The sequence below is a fragment of the Lycium barbarum genome, chromosome 7, assembly GCF_019175385.1.
Source record: "Lycium barbarum isolate Lr01 chromosome 7, ASM1917538v2, whole genome shotgun sequence".
Lineage (NCBI taxonomy): Eukaryota > Viridiplantae > Streptophyta > Magnoliopsida > Solanales > Solanaceae > Lycium > Lycium barbarum.
The window spans coordinates 126,213,500-126,235,062 of record NC_083343.1 but is presented as its reverse complement, the minus strand read 5'-3'; the positions used below and the strand labels follow the sequence as shown (position 1 = coordinate 126,235,062).

The 21,563-nt window shown below is 34.0% G+C and overlaps 3 protein-coding genes across 6 annotated transcripts; 1 reads left to right on the top strand and 2 right to left on the bottom strand.

Moving 5' to 3' along the window:
- Positions 1–962: 962 nt before the first annotated feature.
- Positions 963–2,842, bottom strand: LOC132604233 (NDR1/HIN1-like protein 6). The gene is made up of 2 exons (XM_060317652.1): positions 2,294–2,842; positions 963–1,600 (listed from the first exon to the last, which is right to left on the bottom strand). The coding sequence occupies exons 1-2, from the start codon at positions 2,784–2,786 to the stop codon at positions 1,284–1,286; spliced, it is 810 nt and encodes a 269-aa protein (XP_060173635.1). The 5' UTR covers positions 2,787–2,842; the 3' UTR covers positions 963–1,283.
- A 4,543-nt stretch (positions 2,843–7,385) lies between these two features.
- Positions 7,386–13,483, top strand: LOC132604232 (eukaryotic initiation factor 4A-2-like). Of its 2 annotated transcripts, none has more exons than XM_060317650.1 (5): positions 7,386–7,569; positions 10,531–10,600; positions 10,779–10,885; positions 10,975–11,405; positions 12,519–13,483. In XM_060317650.1, the coding sequence occupies exons 2-5, from the start codon at positions 10,533–10,535 to the stop codon at positions 13,152–13,154; spliced, it is 1,242 nt and encodes a 413-aa protein (XP_060173633.1). In that variant the 5' UTR covers positions 7,386–7,569; positions 10,531–10,532; the 3' UTR covers positions 13,155–13,483. The 2 variants fall into 2 exon arrangements, with proteins under 2 accessions (XP_060173633.1, XP_060173632.1); XM_060317649.1 differs by lacking the exon at positions 7,386–7,569 and adding an exon at positions 9,034–9,672.
- A 689-nt stretch (positions 13,484–14,172) lies between these two features.
- On the bottom strand, positions 14,173–20,784 carry LOC132604231 (calcineurin B-like protein 9). Of its 3 annotated transcripts, none has more exons than XM_060317646.1 (9): positions 20,628–20,784; positions 20,344–20,521; positions 18,813–18,895; positions 17,130–17,189; positions 16,294–16,402; positions 16,159–16,211; positions 15,181–15,261; positions 14,986–15,098; positions 14,173–14,749 (listed from the first exon to the last, which is right to left on the bottom strand). In XM_060317646.1, the coding sequence occupies exons 1-9, from the start codon at positions 20,637–20,639 to the stop codon at positions 14,695–14,697; spliced, it is 744 nt and encodes a 247-aa protein (XP_060173629.1). In that variant the 5' UTR covers positions 20,640–20,784; the 3' UTR covers positions 14,173–14,694. The 3 variants fall into 3 exon arrangements, with proteins under 3 accessions (XP_060173629.1, XP_060173631.1, XP_060173630.1); XM_060317648.1 differs by having other exon boundaries at positions 20,388–20,521; XM_060317647.1 differs by lacking the exon at positions 16,159–16,211 and having other exon boundaries at positions 16,286–16,402.
- Positions 20,785–21,563: the final 779 nt, after the last annotated feature.

Below are 21,563 nucleotides of genomic sequence, written 5' to 3'. Positions count from 1 at the left end.
TAATGTTAAAGTTATTCTATATGTACCTAGAGACTTACTGAAAGTGAGTTAAGTGCAAGTGCAGCTTCAACTAGATTAGCTTTGGCTAAATAACTCTGATTTCGTAAAATTCATACTCCAAAACTTTCGCTTTTTGGCATAGCCAGTGGAAGGCTCGCACGACGGGCTACTAGCTCAGTGATAGAGCATGCTTCTGATAATTGCGTGATTCAACTTTCAATTCACTCGTGGGATCCGAGAGGTCAGGAGAGGACCAACACGGCTCCTCTCTGCTCGAGGGATCCAAGCTGTCAGGAGAGGACCACCACGGCTCCTCTCTACTTGAGAATCCATATATCCCTTATCAGTGTACGGACAACAATCTCTCGAACAAAAGTTTAGGTTCGGATCAAAGAAAAAATGAAATGGAGCACCTAACACGCATCTTCACATACTACAAGGGAACGAATCTCATCCATCTCACCATTTTTTTTACGCCACATTACTTCAAGTTACTCGAAAAGAGAGAGAATAGATCTACTGATTACGAGATCCTAGGAACAAAGCCAGCTAGCAAATTGAAAAGGAAACAGAACTGAAACACTTGTATCTTAAGTTCCATTTTCCGAGGCTGGTTTCTGATGAGCTATTCTTCAATGTAATTATTTGAATTTCAATTAAAATTAATCATAAATAGAAAAAAGTTAGGTGATCTAAATCACACCCCTCAGGGAGTGTGCCTTTTTCCCCGAAACCCTGCTAACGCGAGATGCTAATGCACCAGGCTATAAAATTTAATTAGAGTTCATATAACTTAAAAAAGATGATTACAGGTAATTTCTTTAATAGCAACAATTAATAACGTAAAATAAATGATGCATACCTTATTGCAACAAATTAATTATAATAAATGAGATTATTACACTGCGAGAATTTAACTATATCCACAAAAAAGAATAATAAAGCTATTAAAAAACAAAAACTTTGGAATAAATATATCAAACTCTATATTCATAAACATTCTAGATACAATAAATATTCTCCTTCCATTTGCCTTGTCTCTACTAGTATAATACAACACTGAACAAATTGCAAAATTCAAGCAAATAATAAAAATAAAAACAACCAAAAATATAAAAGTATAAAATGAATCAAAAGGTCGATTCCACAAGTGAGGGTTGCTCAGTTGGTAAATCAACTCTACCCAGGGTCGGTACGTCCAGGTTCAGGTTCAGGTTCAAGTCACACTATGACTTGAAGAGGAAGTGTGGAAACGCCGTAGATCTTTGGTAAATATAAATAAATTAAAGGGTCCATTTTAAGATCTTCATTCTTAAATCAACCTTACATTTAGCATTCTTGATTGAAGCCACCACAGGAGTTTTTCCAGTGGGTATTTTTCCATGTATTCCTTCACAAGTAACTCTGATTCCCACTTTTTTACTCTTCAATTTATCCATTTTTGCTACCACCATTGTATCCAACAAGATCTTCAATGGTAATCCATTTTTTCTCTTCATATCTGATTTCAAAGATGAAACTGAATCCGCATCAAGCACTTGAGACGCCATTGATAAAGTTGAGTGAATAATTGTAACATTATTTGGACCATTGTTGAATCCTGTGAATGGAGGTGACAAAATTAGCACAGGAAAACATGATCCGCTCAACTCACTCATGTTTGAGTTAGTAGCCATCAATCTATTTATTAGCTCAGCTCATTTTAAACCATCTAAAATTGAACTGATATGTAGCCCAAATTGAGGATGAAATCTTATTAAAATCTCTTCAAAAATACATTTTTAAAATTTGATATATTATATATAGTCATAATAAAGAAGAAAATATTTTATCAGGTTCTCTATTCAGTTCAAAATAAGTTCACAAAATCAAGGAGAAACTAACTTTATCTTTTCTTATTTGCCCCTACTTACTTAAAACAATAAATAAACCAGAGTCTTAGTAATTAAAGTTAGTTTAGTCTTATTTACCCAAAAAAAAAAATTAGTATTTTCTTAAGGTAAAAAAGACTAAATGAACGCTTATTTTGAAGTAGAGAAGCAGGTAAAAATTATTCAGCCCAAGCAACTATTACTCCAGCCATTTTGACCCGCCTAAATTTAGTTCAATCCACCCATTTGATACCCCAAGGCTTTCGATGTGTGGATTCAATTAAACTCTTAACTTTCAGGGTGGAACATAAAGCTATGTATTCAATCAACTAGTAAATATGAACTCATAACTATAGGTTCAATATTAAAAATCTTAACTATTAAACTCATAAAATTTAAATTCTGAATCCGTCAATGCTTACCTGTGAACGATCCATTGGCTAGTACGACTGAATTTGACACCACTGTGAAGGAAAGGGCGTCGTAGTTGTAAATCAGCTTTTTATTCGGATTTTTGGTGGAGAGCGTGATGTTGACCTTGGCGGTAAGGCGGGTGGTATCATCTGAACTAGTACGGAGTTTGAATTGTGCGATTTTAACGGAGGAAACGGAGAATAACGGAGGTTTAGGACGGAAGAGCAAGTAGAAACACGCGCCGGAAATTGCGGCTAGGATAAGGATAGTGGAAATGATGAGAAGAGACCAAAAACAACAGTAGCAAAAACATCGACGGCAACTGCAATGTTTGCGGTTGTGTCGGTGGTATGCTGTTGGTGTTGGTCTGTAAGGAATGCGGTTTGGATTGTATGTTTGGCTTTTTGCTGGTGGAAATTGTAGCGGTTTTGTGGTAGTAGTTGTGGGATTGGTGGTGGTGGTGGCATTTGGTTTGGCTGAAGGGTGAACTCTATCAGCCATTTTTGGAAAGTGAGTTTAGCTTAGATTTAGATTTGGCAGAAGGAAAATAGAATTTATACACCCATTTCTGAATCATTAGTCATTCTGCTCAGTCCTTTCCAATTATCTGTGTTTTTTATTTTATTTTACAGGGGAGAAATGAATTTTTGATCCTTTTAAAAAAAATTAGTTTTATAATCTTTTTTAAGAGATTTTTATTTTTTACACATAAAAGATCTGAAAAAAATATATAAGAGATCTGAAAAAAATATTTTTTTTCTATTCAAATTGTAAGAGACCAAGAGATTCTATTTTCTCGATATAATTAGGAGGGATATTTGACATACTTTACTCCTATTTATGTTTAAGTTATAATCTTTTTTCATTAATGATAAAATTTTATAATTGGTAAAATGGAGAAAAAAATTAATTATATCTTGAACTTTTAAAACAACGAATATTTGAGATAACTATTTTTAGAAATCATAAATAATTTGAAGTATTATTTAATTATTCATGTGTTATTATTTCGAATTTTAAGGTAATAAGTTTCTAAAAATAATTCAAATATAACATATGTTTTAAATAAATTGACCAAAACCGCGCGTTTTAATTAAATGTGCTGAGTCATATATCATTAGGATCAAAATCATAATTTACCAATAATCAGGGATCAAAAGTGATATTATTCCTCATTTTAAAAGGAAAAAATACTCCTAGAGGTCTTTTATTAGTTTGTGAGAAGTTATACTAAAATTATAATGTGGGGCTTGTAGTAGAAAAATTAAGTAATTACAGAATTATTAGTATAATATACTTTTTGGTCAGTTGGAGTTGGTCGGTAAGGGTGCGATTGGGATATACTAATAAATTACAGAATTATTAGTAATATACTTTTGCGGCAGGGGCATTTGTGACATTTGGCTTGGCTGAAGGGTGAACACTATTGGCCATTATTGAGAGAGTGTGAATGAGCTTAGATATTAGATTGGAAGAAAGAAGAAAAATGGAATTTATACTCCTATCACTTCACAAAGGTGTTTGACTAACGTCGGTGGACTTGTGGAATTAGTTTAAGTTGCACGCAATTTTCAAAAATGTTGTCGGGTGAGTATTGAATTCTCTAAAAATAGTATATTTTGGAGTATCTAACACATATATGACAATACTTTATGTGAGTCCGAATAATTCTCTAAAAGTACTATTACATTTTGTAGTATCTGACACGAATACGAAAATATTTTAGGAGAGTTCGTATAACATAGGAATTAGTTAACCTCGATAGTCAAAGTTATTCATGTATGTATTGGTGAGCTCTAAATACCTCATAGAATTCATTGTGATGCACATAGTTGATTCGAATACTATAATTATGAGATAAAAAACGTGTTTTGGTTGACAATTGAGGAATTTGGTGGAATGAGCAAATTTTTTCACTTTTAATTAGAGGTTTTAAATTTTAGCATCATGAAAATGAAAAAAGCTCGAAGAAGAAAGGGTATCCGTTTTAAATAGACTCAACACGACAAATTAGTCAGGTCGATACATACAAATATGATAGTTGAACCAATCATTAGAGTTGGGTTAATGATTACTGAATATCGGATAGTTAAATAAAAGTTATTTAGTTAGGTACTAAACTAAATTTTAAAAGGAGAAAAAAAAATTAAAATTTGTAATTTTGAACAAGCCATTGATATTTTTTAGCTATGCAATTGTGTCACTAAACGTAATATTTAACACTAAGTTATTCTAAATATGGTGAAATATCATTTTATAACGTACTAAAAAGGAAAGACGTCAAATAAAACAAGCCGAGTTGTAACTTGGCTGATACAAAAGGAGCAAGGAGACGTGATGTAAGAAAGGGCTTTTAGAAGCTTTGGTTGTTGGGGAGGAATGAAATTTGTGAAGTAAAGGCAAAGCAAGTGTCAACGTCGCTCTTCTTAGTTTTTGACTTTTTCCTTCATTTGGTTCGAAGTCCTTTGAGAGGGAGGACAAATCTACGACATTTGTCATTTATATTAAATTGTAATTAAATAATAAATCAGAATTTCATACCTAACAATCGTAATTTAGTGATAATAAAATATGTAAGAATATATGTCATATATTCATTAGGTTAATATAAATATTAGTAAGTACAAATAAGGTTTTGATTGTGAGTTACCAAAAAGGCAATAAGTCAGAATCTCTTGGCTAGCTTAGCTATGGGTGCTTCCCTTATTCTTTTTCTTTTTATACTCCCCCGTCTCAATTTGAGTGTCTTAATTTGACTAGATACGAAATTTAAAAAATAAATGGAGGTTTTTCTAAACATGTGATCTTATATTAAAGATGTGTGAAGTCTTATAAATCATGTGGTCTTAAACTTGCCATATAGAATTTTAGAATTAAAAAACTTACTAAATATAAAAAGAAACACTCTTTTTTTAGGACATACCTAAAAAGGAAAGTAAGACACTTAAATTGAGACGGAGGGATTACTTCTTTTGTTTTGTTGTTGTTGCCTTGTTGGTCCTAGGCTTATTTTGTTCACCTACGTTTTGTGTGCTTTTTATTACACCCATTTATTATTCTCTCTTGTCTATTTCGAAGTGTCTATTTAGACTTTTAAATTTGATTCATGACAAGTAATCCTTCGGTCACAATTTATGTTTTTTATAACAACATCTTGTTATAACAAGCGAAAAAATCCGGAGAAACAACATTATTATAAAGAAGTTTGATTGCACGAAAGGAATTATTCTTTTCTTATACCAAATGTAATATATATAAATGAAGACACATAAATTTTACTAGTAGAAAATTTGATCACGGACACAAATTTTCCCTTTTTCTAAACTTAAAGTTAAATAAAGTATTTAACTTTGTAATTTTTAAGTGAAATAGAATATTTATTTTAAATGTATACAAGAAATAGGATTAATTAGATAATCTTCTCTTCGTATGTTTTTGAGGTCCGTATTTTTCACTCATGTGATTTTTGCTATTATATAACCAACATTATGTCTATTTTTCGGTAATCATCGTATTCAGATTAGTTATAAATACTTATTACCTCTCCCACCAACCTCATAGTCCACGGGCGAATTTAATATCCAAAGTTAATGAACTCAATTTTTAACTAAAATCACTACACTTTACATTATGAGTCAAGAACTTAATATTTGTTATTATATTAATTATTTTCAAACATGCATCTATGTCTCATAGCGAAATTTCCTGGCATTCATTATGCAAAGGTGCATTTGGGGCTGAGGGAATTTTTGTTTTGCGACCCGATGAATAATTTGGATTCATGTCAAAAAATGTTAAAAAGGTTTCTATCAGAAAAAATGTTATTTCTTAAACTTAAACTTGAAATCTCTAATTAAAATTGATAGAGTACTCTGCCACAATCTTTAATGATTGCATACTCTATTCCTTTCTTCCTAGTATAGGTAATGGATAAAATTATGACCGTTTTTTATTTGGTTGGGGGTACTTGTATTTATATGCTTCCTAAGCTTGAAGTAGACAATGTGAAAACAATAATTTCCATAGACTAAAAAGTAGCAAGAAAACGTGTAAGCATGCCAATAAATATATCGAATAGAAAAGTGAGCATTTCACATTGAAAAGAATCCTAAAAATGAAATTCAGAACACATGGAAAAAATGTACATACAAGGCTAATTTTACTAAACACTGTGTTTGGGCAAGCATCGACATACTTCCAATACCAATCTTCTAAGGGTTCATTTGTAGATGATCACTCAATTTCTAGTTTATTGCACCTACATCACTTAATTGGAGTAGATTCCGCATCCAATTAAGCAATTGACCAAGGAAATGAATGATCCCCATTGTGGCTAGCAGACAATCTAAGCCAGGTCAACATTGAATGAAGGAGACTATGGAAGGTATAATCGTCACATTCAAGAAAAATGACAAACATAGTCGCTTATCTTTGGTAGTAGGTTCAAAGTAGTTCTCTAAATATCACTTGAATAATTTTGGTTCTTTACATATCTATCATATATTTCCCAAACACTAATTGAAATTTAACCAAACATATGAAGAATAAATTTAAATTAAATTTAACTATAAACACCAGAAATGCCTCCATAATTCACAACATAAAAAGCTACATCAAGCACAAAAAAGGAGCACAAATAACAAAATTTGCATTAGACTTTTGAAACAGACCAAAAATAACATAAACGACAAAATCATACTCCTTTCGTTTCAATTTATGTGAACCCATTTGATTGAGCACAAAATTTAATAAAGAAGAGAAGATTTTTAAACTTGTGGTCCTAAATGAGTCACATATATTTTGTGTGACTATAAATCATTGCATAAAGGTAAAGTATTTCTGAATATAGAAAAATGTCATTCTTTTTTATACGGATTAATAAGAAACTAGATTCACATAAATTAAAACAGACGAAATATAAGTTTCCATTAAATATTTTCTAAAACTGCTCAGGTAGTAATACTTGAAAAAGACTTTTTTAAACCTACCACTAAGTAAAGGATTACTTTTTTTATTTTGTCTCCTAATTCTACTTGTATTGTTTAGGGATATTTTTCAACTTTACTTTTTTCCCAACACAACTAAAGAGTTTAGATTAGAATTGGGAAACAAACATAAAAGACAAAAGACAAGACAATCATAAAATCTCTTTCACACATTTTTGTCTTCCTTAACTCCACGGCATAGATCCGAGGAGTTTTTGGAAAACAGCACTCTTTACAAACCCTAATTCTCAAATCTTTCAGATCTCTCTTTTAACACACTTTATACCAACTACTATCAGGTAAAATCTCCTCTTCATATTACCTTTTGTTGGGTCTGTTTTATGTGTATCTGTTGGATTCTTTTATCTTTAACTTTTTGTTTGATTTAAAGTTTGAGTTTTTGTGGTTCATTTGTGTTGTGTTGTGTTGTGTTGTGTAGTGTTTTTTTTTACAGGTTGGTCTTGTGGGTTTTGATGGTTTTGCTTTTCTTTTATGTGGGTTGGTTTTGATTCTTGATTTAACTGATTGAAAAAGAGCATCCAACCAAAAAAAAAAAAAAAATGGAAAACGAGCGATCTATTGTTTCTTCTTTTACTTTTGTGGGTTTTGAGTATTGGAATGAGACAGGTCTAATGAAGTGAAATGGGATATTGAGGATTTATATAGCTTGTTTTAGCTAGGTTGGAATTGAGGGTTCATATAGCTAGTTGTTAGCGGTAGTTGAGTGGCGTGAAAAAGTTGTTAGCTTTGCGAGGATTAGAGGTGGGGTAATGTGGGAAGCAGACTAGGAGACTATAATGCCTGGATTGGAATGAAACGGGTCCAATGAAGTGAACTGGATATTAATGATTCATATAGCTAGTTGGTGTATTGAGTGGCGTGAAAAAGTTGCTAGCTTTGCAAGGATTAGAGGTGGGGTAATGTGGGAAGCAGATATGGAGACTATAATGCCTGGATTGGAGCGAAACGGGTCCAAGAAAGCAAACTGGATATTGAGGATTCATATAGCTAGTTGGTGTAGCGGTAGCTGAGTGGCGTGAAAACGTTGTTAGCTTTGCAAGTATTAGAGGTGGGGTAATGTGTATAATGCCTGGATCGGAATGAAACGGGTTCAACAAAGCGGACTGGATACTAGCACTACTTTGGGCCTTTTTAAGCAGCTGGTGGAGTATAGGGAAGAGAGATGGTGAGGAGGAGTGTCATCCCTGCCTGCATCTGGTGGAGTGTGTGGAAGGAAAGGAACGCTAGATTTTTTGAAGGCACTAGTAGTTCTATCCAGAAAATTAGGTTGTACTGTCTTAGTCTGGTCTCTTTTTGGTGTAAACAGAATCTGTGAAGGGAAGTAGGTGAATTAGTTGACTCTTTTTTTTTTTTTGAAACTTGTAACATTGGTATTGAAAGCACTAGGGCAGTGCTGAAGCCATATTTACAGAGGTGAATTGGTTGACTTGATAGGCAGTGTATAAGAATATAGGTTTTTGGACAGGGTTTTTTAGACCCTTTTGCTGTTTGTAAAGATCTAAACTTAGCACCTTTTTTGGGGTGCTTAAGTTTTTGTTTCATAATAATACAACTGTTACCTTCTTCGAAAAAGGAAGAAAAAAAAAACACAAAGCGGACTGGATATTTTTTGGACAATGTTAACATCAAAGCAGACTGGATATCGAGGATTCATATAGCTAGTTGTTGTAGCAGTAGTTGAGTGGCGTTGAAAAGTTGTTAGCTTTGCGAGGATTACAGGCGGGGTAATGTGGGGAGCAGACTAGGAGACTATAATGCCTGGATTGGAATGAAATGGGTCCAACAAAGCGAACTGGATATTGATGATTCATATAGCTTGCCTTAACTAGCTTCGGATTGAGGATTCATTTAGCTAGTTGTAGTTGAGTGGTGTGAAAAAGTTGTTATCTTTGCAAGGATTAGAGGTGGGGTAATGTGGAAAGCAGTCTAGGAGACTATAATACCTGCATGTGCTTTGTTGTTTATGTGCCTTATAAAACTTGATATGCTTTGTTGTTTATGTGCCTTATAAAACTTGATATACTTCCTGATGTTTATAATGTATATTTTTCCATATCTCAGCTCAATGAGTGATGTGTGTCTGACCTGGAATCACTTACGTGTTTGTTATATCTTAACGAGAGGAGAGTACCTATTGTTTGTCTATGGGCTCTTCACCTCCTCCAACACTTTCTCATTCTCGTCCTTTGTTACCTTGATGCTGTGTCAAATAGCTATACTAATAAGGTTGAGCTTCCTTGCAAGTAGTCAAACTGTTATTTCTATCCATATAATGCCCTTTTTACTTCTTCAAGAAAAGAAAAAGGAGAAAGGATGCATCTTGTCTCTTTTGCGTGCCCTCCAATAAATGAATGAAGAATGGATAATGTTATTGATACCAGGTGAATAAAATCTTGTTTGTAATTTTGTTGTAGTTTTTTAGACCTTAGACTACTTAGCCTATTATATCTTTTATGCCATGGAGTTAAGTTTCGACCTTACTTTCTGTCTTCTATAAGATGTTTAACGAACAGCCATGTGACTGGTAAAATTTGTGATTCGTTAATGGAAAATTTTAGTTTTGATGAGTAGTTATTCATACTCGGTGAACAAAATTTTATTATGTGATTTATGAAGTGTTTTAGGTCTTAAGCTGCCATATCTATTATTTTATATGTCATGGAGATGGAGTTAAGCTTCGACCTTCACTTTTTATCATCTACAAAATGTTCAATGAATCGCCATGTGACTGATAACATGTGTTAAAAGTTATTAACACAACAACAACAACCACCCAGTGAAATCCCACATCGTGGGGTCTGGGGAGGGTAGAGTGTACGCAGACCTTACTCCTACCAAGGTAGGACGGCTGTTTCCGAAAGACCCTCGGCTCAAGAAAAGCAAAAAAAGCATAAAAAAAGGTCAGATAAGGCTAAGAGATTCAAAGCGATATGGAAATGAAATAATATAAAATAAAATAATGCAAGCGACACAGATACCACAGGATAATCAAAGCACAGGAAATAGCAGATAATAGCATACATCGGAGCACAAGAAATTATATTGCGATACTGCGACTACTAATAAGAACGGATAACGAGACTATCTACTAGCCTTCAATTAAATGTTATTAGTTAATTGAAAAAATGAGTTTTCAAAAAAAAAATGTAAATTTTGCTTATATACCAGTAAACGAAAAATATTTTGAGATTGATGGGTAGTTAATTGATTGATTTGGTTTTTTGTTTTATTCCCTGCAGTCATGGCAGGCTCTGCACCAGAGGGTTCTCAGTTTGATGCTCGTCAATTCGATGCGAAAATGTCAGAGCTGTAAGTTATCTCTTCTCCATCCTGTATTGAGGTCATGTAAACTGGCTGCAGAAAGCATCCTGGTCTTTTCTTTTATTCCTTCAATTTACTGATTACGACTTTCTGCTGATATTTTTGCCCTCTAGCCTTTGCCATTGATTTGATTGACTTTTGTGGTTGTTTGATATGCCTAAAACAGGATTGGTGCTGAACAACAGGAATTCTTCACATCATATGATGAGGTTTACGAGAGTTTTGATGCCATGGGTTTGCAAGAAAACCTTCTGAGGGGCATCTATGCCTACGGTAAATTGACATCTCCTCATAATTCTGGTTTCTTTTCCTCCATTCCCAGATTTTACTGGGCACTGAACAGTGATTTGCATTTCGTGAAGGTTTTGAGAAGCCATCTGCTATTCAGCAAAGGGGCATTGTTCCCTTTACCAAGGGACTTGACGTTATCCAGCAGGCACAATCTGGAACTGGAAAGACGGCAACTTTCTGCTCTGGAATACTCCAGCAGCTTGATTACAGTTTAGTTGAATGTCAGGCTCTGGTTCTTGCACCAACTCGTGAGCTAGCACAGCAGATTGAGAAGGTTATGCGAGCACTTGGTGACTATCTGGGTGTGAAGGTTCATGCTTGTGTTGGGGGTACCAGTGTCCGTGAGGATCAGCGTATCCTTCAGAGCGGTGTTCATGTCGTGGTTGGTACTCCAGGGCGTGTCTTTGACATGTTGCGCAGGCAGTCTCTTCGCCCCGACCACATCAAGATGTTTGTTCTGGATGAAGCTGATGAAATGCTCTCTAGAGGTTTCAAGGATCAGGTTGCCTTTTACTTTAATTTTGATGTTTTGAATTTACCTCAAAAAAAGAAAAAAATCAGAGTATTTGCTTTTTTGGTTTGTTACTCAGTGATGTTTGTGTGTTTGAAGGTTAATTAACATATTAGAAGTGGGACCCGTTTTTCTATACTTAGAGTAGAATTCACCTTTTTTTTTTGGTTTTGTTGATAAAGTACAGTGGATTCAATTTTTAAATGTTTTTACGTATTAGTTGATAATGAATAATAAAGCGATGGCTGATTTGTTAGTAATATGCTTTCTCATATCAATCAACTGTCTCTCAGTCCCAAACTAGTTGAGTTCAGTTATATGCATTCACCATATACAGCTTAATTCGGACCCATTTCACTCCATAACTAACTAATCTGAAAATCAAAGAAAATTAGAAGTTCTCTAAAATTCAAAGTTCTTTAAGTCTCATAGCTTATCTCTAATTAATAACACTAGATTTAAATATAACAACCACCAAGTCTCGTCTCTCAACTAGTTGGTATTGCTATATGGATCATTTTCTTTCATTGTGTCTTATCCTTACTGAGGTTTGTATTTGTTTCCAGATATTGTAAGGCTTCTGCGATAATTACTCTTCCATGATGTTTTAGGTCTACCTTTTTCACTCTTTCAATGTTCAATCATCATTGTCATATGTTATGGACCAGAACATTTAAAGGTCTGTGTAAGACATGAGAAAACCATGAACAGTACCAGTTTCTCAAAAAAAAAGAGACACGAGAAAACCATCTCTGGCGACCTTTTTGAAGTTATCTCATATGTGTGCTATTTATATTCTCTGTCAAATCATATATGAGTGCACATTTGATATCCTTTGCATATCCATGACTTTGTGGATATGTTTGGTCTCAGAGGCCCAACATTCATTTCTCATGACTAAGTCCGTATTGATCTCAAGAGTGTGTAGGTCTCTTTCTTTCATAAAGTTCAATTTGCTTGAAAATGTATACTAGTTATTGATCAGTTTGTTGGTGAATTCCTTGCTTTAACTTCCTTTTAACAATTGCTTCCGCATTTTGCTGGTCTTTTCCTCCTTTGTTTTGATGATTTAGCTTGTACCATGACACAATTATTATTTTCCAGATTTATGATATATTCCAACTTCTGCCACCAAAAATCCAAGTGGGTGTTTTCTCTGCCACTATGCCACCAGAGGCTCTTGAGATTACTAGAAAGTTCATGAACAAGCCCGTGAGAATTCTTGTGAAGCGTGATGAGCTCACTCTTGAAGGTATTAAGCAATTTTATGTCAATGTCGAAAAGGAAGAGTGGAAGCTTGAAACACTTTGTGATCTTTACGAGACCTTGGCCATCACCCAGAGTGTCATCTTTGTCAACACTAGGCGAAAGGTTGATTGGCTCACTGATAAAATGCGCGGGCGTGATCACACAGTATCTGCAACTCATGGAGACATGGATCAGAACACAAGAGATATCATTATGAGGGAGTTCCGGTCTGGCTCATCTCGTGTGCTTATCACAACCGATCTCCTCGCTCGTGGTATTGATGTCCAACAAGTCTCCCTTGTTATTAACTACGATCTGCCAACTCAACCAGAAAACTACCTGCATCGTATTGGTCGTAGTGGACGATTTGGAAGGAAGGGTGTTGCTATCAACTTTGTCACCAAGGATGACGAAAGGATGCTTTTTGACATACAGAAGTTTTATAATGTCGTAGTTGAGGAGCTCCCAGCCAATGTTGCTGATCTCCTTTGATGCGATTTTTGGGTCTGCAGGGGGGGATTGTTCCTTTTGATAAGGGTGAGGGAACTGTTCCTTACATGTAGTAGTTTTAATATATTATTCTTAGGTTTAGTTTCGGTTTGTTCTGGACTTCAGATTGGGAAATGCTGGTCCCTTGATTTGCCACAGCACCAGTTGCTTTCCCAATTCAGTTGAACTTCAGAGGCAACTTTTGCAAATTTTGTTTGGTTTGTCATTTTGTATCTTAAGTATCCAAATAACTAAGATTTGGTTGTTGTTTGAATTGACTCTATGGAGTTAAATAGAGCTATTTTTCTATGGAAGGCAACTATTTTAGTTGATCTGTTTTCTTATTTTCTTCTGCTATATTTGTACTCCAGCTTTTTATGTAGTTTGCTTCTGAATTTGTCCTCCCAATTCCCACAGAATGCTAACATGGTAAAATAGAATGATGAGACTGCTTTTTTGTCGGTTTAATCATCCTATATGCATACGGGGACCACTGGTCCAAATTTTTTAGGATCCGAACTCGAGACCTCTGGTTAGGATGGTCTGCATTACCCTGCCAGTTGTTTCATATTGAGCTAATATGGGGCTATACAGCATGCCGCATTTGGCTTATATCAATCAAGGTTCATCAGTATGTGCTAAATTATAGGTAAATTTTAATAGAGTATAAGTTCATAAGCAGATCCTGAATTTAAGCTGTATAATTTAGTTCTTAGACTAAATCTATTATACTTTTGAAATTATAGGTTCAAAATTAATACTTAATTGTTATCCTGCTAATGTTAAAACTTTCCAAGGTCCATATGATCGTCCCTGTTAGGATGTACTATTAAACCTAAATTGGGGTTATCTACAAACTTATATCAATTTTTCACATATATATCTTTATTTCGTATTGAAAATGTTAAATTTAATTGAAACCATTGTGTAAATGCTGCATCCACCTACGGATAGACTGTTCTTTACTTGTATACATATGCTTCTTAAGTTGGAGACGAGAGCATGTTTGAAGTGGAAGAAAGAATCAGGAACTAAAATATTATAGAATAAAAATTTCAGTATATTACAAAGAAGAATAGCAAGAAACTTCAATGAAGTAGAATAGAAAAGTGAGCATTTCACATTTAAAAGAAACCTATAGTTGGAATACATATAAACAGATGGAAAAATGTATATACAAGGCCAAATTTACTAAACAGTACTACTATGTTTGGGCAGATATTGAGAGAACCCATAATCAATCTTCTAATGACTATAATACCTTATGTTGTCCGACTCTTCAAAAATACCGCAGGGGATCCTCCAAAAGCTATGCATTTTTTGAAGATCCAACATGGTGTTGCATCATTTTGGAGTGTCCGAGCAACATAGAATCAATACCAAAGAGGGTTCAGGTTGTTGTTAAAAGTGAAGGAATGCCTACAACTGATTAAACTCTTATCACAAGAACTGAAGAATGTTGTTCTCAGCAGATATTGAGAGCTCTTAGCCAGAAGAATGGAACTCTACAGTAAAAAAACCTTCAGAACAAATAGCTTCTATCTTAGTCCTCAACTTGTGTGTGGAAAACAAAACTTGGGAATGCAGCAGTTACGTCCCTGTAAGATGATATATAACACACAATAAATCAATGTTGTGAAGGTTAACTTTTACCTTATCAGAAGAAAAAAAAACTCAAGAAAACGTTAAGCTTGAGACGGAGGAAAATGAAAGAATAAAGCAGGGAAAGCCGAAAAGGAAGAATATATTTAGAATTCAGAACTAATATGTGGGAGCCTGCAAGTGGTAGAAGTAAAATGGTTGAATAAAAAAGAAGAAAATACAAGTGGCATACCTCAAAGAAGGAAGCGTCAGGTTCTTCAGCAGCGAGGGGTTTCTAATCACAAAGTTTTTCCAGTCATTTTTACTGATCTTACCATCCCCATCGGCATCAGCATCAGCAAATGTCTGTTGAAAAAAGGGGCACCCAAAGATTATGATATGAAGACGTGGCTTAAACAAAATGATTTTCAGTTGGACACACTCATACCCTATCAATAATTTGCTCCAGAGGTCCTTCGGACAGCTTAATACCAGATTCCTTCAGTATTGCAATCACCATTTGCTTAAGCTAGACAAGGAGTTGTCCACCAATAAGTTCTTCGATATAGGCAATAGCAATTATTTAGATTTCAACTTTAGTAAACAGAACAGATCAGAGGAAGGAATTACAGATGATAGGCTGCTATATTGGTTTAAATTGGACGAGTAACAAAAAATGGAGAATTCTGAGTAAAGCATGCCTAAGGAAGATAAAATGCCCAATCTGTTCAATCACCATAAACCTGAAGGCAAATTAAGGACTTATTGCAACAAAATTAATGTGTTCAGTAAAGAAGCAGATGTTACTGAAACACAAGGAATCAACAAGTTATCACCGTATCAAATAGGGATGTGATCACATAAAATGGGAGCCTATCAGGTCCAGGAAAACTTACAAAATAAACAAGTGTGTCAAGTTTATCATGCAATCGAGAAGTCGTCTTCATGGCTTCTTAACTGTCGTTAAAAATAATTATCATTCACATGTATCAGCTATAAAATTTGCTAATTAGTTGATTTTAATGAATTATGGGAGATGATCTTTTCCATATCCCTTGTTGGGCTCTCTCCGCTTCTTTCCCTCTTTGCTTCCTTCTTTCCTATTACTAAGCACACAGAACAGTTTCTGCGATAATTCTGATAAAAGAACCTGATCAAAAAATAGTTTCTGAGACAATTTCACATTTGTCTCCAAGTCCTAACTCCTAACCTATATCTCTGGAGAACTTCTTCCTAGATCTTGGTGAAGCATCACCTAAATTAATGTACTATTATCACATCGGCATCAAAAAATAAGTTCAAATATTAAGTTCCACATAGAAAGTGTGTTAGTTATCAGCTACTGATAGAGTTGAAATATAAGAGCAAGATTGTTCAGAAGGCATTGGGTAGCATTCTGTCTTTGGAGTTATTAATTTTTACTCACTTCTTCTTGCTCTATGAAACCGGTTTGTCGTAGATCATACAGTTTAAAAGCATCTGCAAAAGAAACAATAGAGCGAGGTTTACATCAGTTGACCTGAAATTATTCCAAAAAAATGCATTTGACCCACCCCCTTACAGTCTATTTTGTCTTCAATTGGAGCATATGGATGGAAGACATCAAGTGCATGGATTAATTCCTCAAACTCAATCACTCCATTTTTCTTTTCATCGAAAAGATCAAAAATCTGTAGAAAGTAGAAACGAGGAAATTTTTATGAGATAAACTGAAGAGGATTCTAGGCAATTAAGTATACTCTTACTTTATCCTTAAAAGTACTTGCAGTATGATGAACTTACGAAAAAATAAATGCAATTCCTAGGTTTAGGGCCTGATTCTAGTACCATACAAGGGTGAAGATTCTACATAATGAGCAGTACAAATGAGTTACAGTCAAGTACAGTTTGCAGAGAAAACAAGGTACTTCACAGATAAATATATTTTAGTATAGTGTCACCATGTAGTTCAAGAAAAGAACACTGACTGCAGGATGGAGTTTCTTTCTTCTTTTAATATGATCTCTTGTTTCCTTTTTTCCTTTAATAAGTACCTGAGTACTTAGTAATTCATCTATCATAAGACACAACAAAACCAGAGAATCATGAAAACCCATTTTTCTCCTGCAACATTTTTATATAATGTGAAAACCACTCCGAGAGTAGTAGTTCATCTTCATTATTATATAACTTAAGATGCTTTTTCCTGTTGAAGCATTATAGTACAAGTGCAATGGCGTATAAAGGAAATTTAACTCCAATAGGAACCTGTTAAGTTATATTACATCATTATTCTCAGGGACCAAAGACAGAGATGACAATTTCTTTATTTTCTACTTCAACATTTGCTAATCAGCATATTTTTCAAGACATAATATGAGATGAAGTATAAGAAATATAAAATGTTAGAGCACTTACCCTGTCCAAGAAAAGGTTCTCCCCATGTGGAGTTTGGAATAACGCCAGCTGAAGCTCTTCCTACAATTTAAAAAAGAAAATTAAACTAATATTACATCATTATACTCAGAACTTCCAATTACTTCATGCGGAACAGCTAAAATCGCATAAAGAAAAGCCACTCGGAGATCTCACAATTTGGCAACATCTATCGGTTCATCTGATAATGAGAATAGAAGTTCCCAATTGTACTACAAATCTGAAGATTGATGTCCCCGACCCACACATAGAAAGAGACAAGGAAAAGAATGAGAGGAAAGTTGGAGAGCAAATGACCAGGACACTACGGTTATCCAAAAAAAGTTGGGAGAGCAAATGGTGTCACTTATTATTTTCACCAGGTGATGTAAAATTAAAAGGGTGAAACTTCGCAGAGAAAATGGCACAATGTTTCTGACATGCCGATAAATATAACATAGCTCATAGGCACTAGAAACAGCGTGCATATTATAGAAATTACTTGGTTCTTCCACACACAATCATCAGTCTAGTTCCTGATCTCCTACAAATTCCAAGTTAACCTCAAAAACAAACTCAAACCCCTTATTGGCAATTTCTCTAATTCTGAAATGAAACATTTTGCATATTATAGAAATTACTCGGTTCTTCCATGCGCTACTATCTGTTATTTTCTGTACTTTGATTATCTTATTTTATCTGTGGTTGCTACTGCCCCTTTGCAAACTGCTTCATCATGGCTTAGTCGCTTTCGTTATTTTCATTTCCATATCGCTTTGAATTTCTTGGCCTTATCTGACCTCTTTTTATGCTTTCTATTGAGCCGAGGGTCTTTCGGAAACAGCCGTCCTACCTTGGTAGGAGTAAGGTCTGCGTACACTCTACCCTCCCCAGACCCCATGTTGTGGGATTTCACTGCGTTGTTGTTGTTGTTGTTGTACTCGGTTCTTCCACGCGCCACCATCATTCTAGTTCTAGACCTCCTATATATTCTAAGTTAACCCCAACAACAAACTCAAGCCCCTACTCGAAACTTTTGTACTTCTAAAACCTCCTCCCAGGATCTACTCAGCGACTAAGTTGCTCAGACTCTTCAAAAAATATCGCTGGGTGTGTCAGATCCTCCAATAAGTATGCATTTTTTGAGGATCTGATACGGATGCGGCAATATTTTTGGAGGGTAAGTATGCATTTTTTTAGGATCTGATACGGTCCAAGCAGCATAGCTTGGGGAAATAGAAAGGTTACCCCAGCCACAAAATACAAGTTGGATAGTATCAAATTGAGCTGTCAACTACTCCCTCCGTTCCATAATAAGTGTCACCTTAACCAAAAATACACATATTAAGAAAACAATAATGCAATGTGAAGTTTAGTAAATTACCCCTACATAATAAAAATAAATTATTTTTTTCTCTTGATTAGAGCATGCATGAGTAGTAATCCTTTTGACACTGGGAATCCAACAATACCAAATTACTATGTGGCTTGTCCAATTATCATTTAGATGTGACTTTAACTTTTCAGTTTTTGTCAAAGGGTAGATTTGGAAAAAACTAACCAATTTATGTCTTGGTTTCCTAAGGTGACACTTATTATGGGACAATTTTTTTTGGCTAAGATGACATTTATTATGGGACGGAGGGAGTAATAATCATAAAAGCACAGCAAAAACATACTGCTTACCTTATGTATCAAACCATCATCAATGATTGAACTGCTCAACTGCTTAAACATTTCATACAATGCTTCCACTTCATTTACTGTAACTGGAAATCAAAATCCATAAAACTTCAAACTTCAAGTTTCAATTCACTCCCAACAAACTATCAAACCATGTGACTAACATTATCTAAAAGCTTAAGTAATTAGAAAGTGGACCCCAATAAAAGTGCCTAATTTCTGAACTCTGAAAAAAAAAATTGCCAGATGGTGGAATAATAGTACTACGATTAGTTTTCTCTGGATAAAACAACAAAAATGACAAAAGTACCCTTGAGGTTCCTCCAACCCTTTTTCTACTAAATAAAGTGGAGGGTATTTTGTAAACAAACAATTTCTTCTTAGGAATTATGCAATGCATGTTATTTTTACTACAACAAACCAAACAGTGAATACTCACTCCTTTTCAATTTGTTTGTCTGATTTTGACTTGACATGGAGTTTAATAAAAAATTAAGAAAACTTTGAATCTTGTGGTCTTACACTAAAGATATGTAGCATGTACCAAAATGCCCTTTAATTTTGTGGTCTTAAACATATCATGTGAAAAAATGGAACTAAAGAGTTGTCAAAAAAGGAAATGTGCATTCTTTTTTAAACGAGCCAAAAAGGAAAGTGAGAATACCAGGATAACTAATCCCAACATAACAAATCTTAGTATAACTAATCCCAGATAACTAATCCCATCCCAGCATAACTTTCTCTTCAAGCCAAACGATCCTTACAGTTGAGAACATGAATTGGACACACAAATTTAACAAAAAGTACTAAAAATTGAGTTTAAATATGAGCATTACATCGAGATTCCAACATAACTAATCCCAACTGATAATAAGGTGTAAAACTCACGAAAAGTGATAGTTCAGATGTGTTTTTGACCATAAACTCTACAGAAAATGAATTGGACACACAAACTTAACAAAAAATACTAAAAATTGAGTTTAAATATGAGCATTACATCAAGATCCTAAATCCTATCAGGTAAGAAAAGTGAAGAGTAACTGATAGTTGAGGTGTGTTTTAATTCATAAATGCTGATAATTCAGGTATAAAAAGGGAACAACTGATAATTAAGCTGTGAAACTCGCGAAAAAATGATAGTTCAGGTGTGTTTTTTACCATTTAATTCTGCAGAAAATGAATTGGCAGCAAAACTTAACAAAAAAGTACTAACATTTGAGTTCAAATGTTTTAATACATAGATACTGATAATTCAGGTATGAAAAGAGAACAACTGATAATTGAGGTATAAAACTGGCGAAAGAGAGGTTGTTTCCGATAGACCCTTGGCTCAAAAGAAACGCAGACAAATGCAGGAACACTAACAAACCAAACAGTCAATAAAAAATAATACCAGATAACTAACCCCAACATAACAAATCCCAGCATAACTTTGTCTTCAAACCAAACGACCCCTAAACAGTTCATAAAACGAACTGGACACACAAACTTAACAAAAAAATACTAAAAACTGAGTATAAAAATGAAACATTACATCGAGATCCATTAGCAAGTCGAGCAAGATCCCTGTATTCATACCGCAACTTGTTTGGACTATGATGTAATTTTTGAGATCCAAAACAACCAGATGCCGCATATATTAAACATTCTATTATTGCAATTATTGGGAAAAATGCAGCACAAACTTTCTCTGTAAATTTCAAGCTCGAACTCTGTATAACCACAAAAAAAAAAAAAAAAAACTTAGTATTAAGAAGAATTGAAGGAAGAGTACATTAATTAATAAGAGTAATTAAAACAAATGGGTTGCTGGATTACCGTAGAATCCATTAGTATTAATGTTATTGTATTGTATATTATCTCGAGAAAGTTGTTCCACCAGATGAAATAAATCTTTTAGCAATTTAACCACATTAAATACTCATGGTCAATTATTGGTGTTGTTTAAGATATTTCTATCGTCAATGATTGGATAATTTCATTAGGGGTCAAGAATCTTTTTTTTTTTTTTTTTTTTTTTAAAGAGGGGTCAAGAATCTGTTTTTCTTTTTAAAAGGTGAAAAAGTGCAAATATACGCATCAATAAAATTATAATTTAAAGCAGTTATATCCCGTTATAAAAATGGTATAAATTTACCCTTATTATTATAAAATTTTGCAAATATATTATTTTTACTGACGGAATTTTTTTAAGAAATTATTTAGTTTATTTTTTAATTAAGAAAATACCATGTGAATTTAAAAAATGTCTACTCATTTTTTCTAAGTAGACATGTTTTCTAAAGCCTCAAGATAATTTTTTTTCTCGTCGTCGGGTCTGGCCCGTTTAAAAAAATAAATAGACTTTTTTTTTAAAGACACAGAGATATTTTTTAAAACGAACCACACCCGACCCACCAGAAAAAAAATTACCAGCTGGCGTTAGAAAATTATGTCTACTAAAAAAAATGGGTAGACTTTTTTAAAAGTCACATGACATTTTTTTAATTAAAAAATAAGCTAGATGATTTTTTTTTAAAAAAATTATGTTATCGAAAAGGGTATATTTGAACTATTTGTGTGTGTAGGGACACGGATATATTTGCACCATTTTGTAACGGGAAGGGTATATATGCCACTTTTTAAACGGGGGTATATCTGCTCTAAATCGCAAAGTTGAATGATATATTTGCACATTTTCCCTTTTTAAAATCACAAATCTCATTTCTTTTATAAAGGATTATCTGTAGATTTTGTAATTTAATTTGATAATAT

What these genes read in the sequence shown, in the direction of transcription:
- LOC132604231 (XM_060317646.1), bottom strand. An exon ending in ACTTGCTAATGGATCTCGAT is followed by an intron (nt 18,896 to 20,343) that starts GTAATGTTTCAT and finishes TTTGATTTCCAG; the next exon opens with TTACAGTAAATGAAGTGGAA. An exon ending in CTGACGCTTCCTTCTTTGAG is followed by an intron (nt 14,750 to 14,985) that starts GTATGCCACTTG and finishes ATCATCTTACAG; the next exon opens with GGACGTAACTGCTGCATTCC.
- LOC132604232 (XM_060317649.1), top strand. Translation starts at nt 9,639, where the DNA reads ATGAATGAAGAATGGATAATGTTATTGATACCAG. An exon ending in GAGGGGCATCTATGCCTACG is followed by an intron (nt 10,886 to 10,974) that starts GTAAATTGACAT and finishes CATTTCGTGAAG; the next exon opens with GTTTTGAGAAGCCATCTGCT. An exon ending in CTAGAGGTTTCAAGGATCAG is followed by an intron (nt 11,406 to 12,518) that starts GTTGCCTTTTAC and finishes ATTATTTTCCAG; the next exon opens with ATTTATGATATATTCCAACT.
- LOC132604233 (XM_060317652.1), bottom strand. Translation starts at nt 2,786, where the DNA reads ATGGCTGATAGAGTTCACCCTTCAGCCAAACCAAATGCCACCACCACC. An exon ending in AGCCAATGGATCGTTCACAG is followed by an intron (nt 1,601 to 2,293) that starts GTAAGCATTGAC and finishes CTCCATTCACAG; the next exon opens with GATTCAACAATGGTCCAAAT.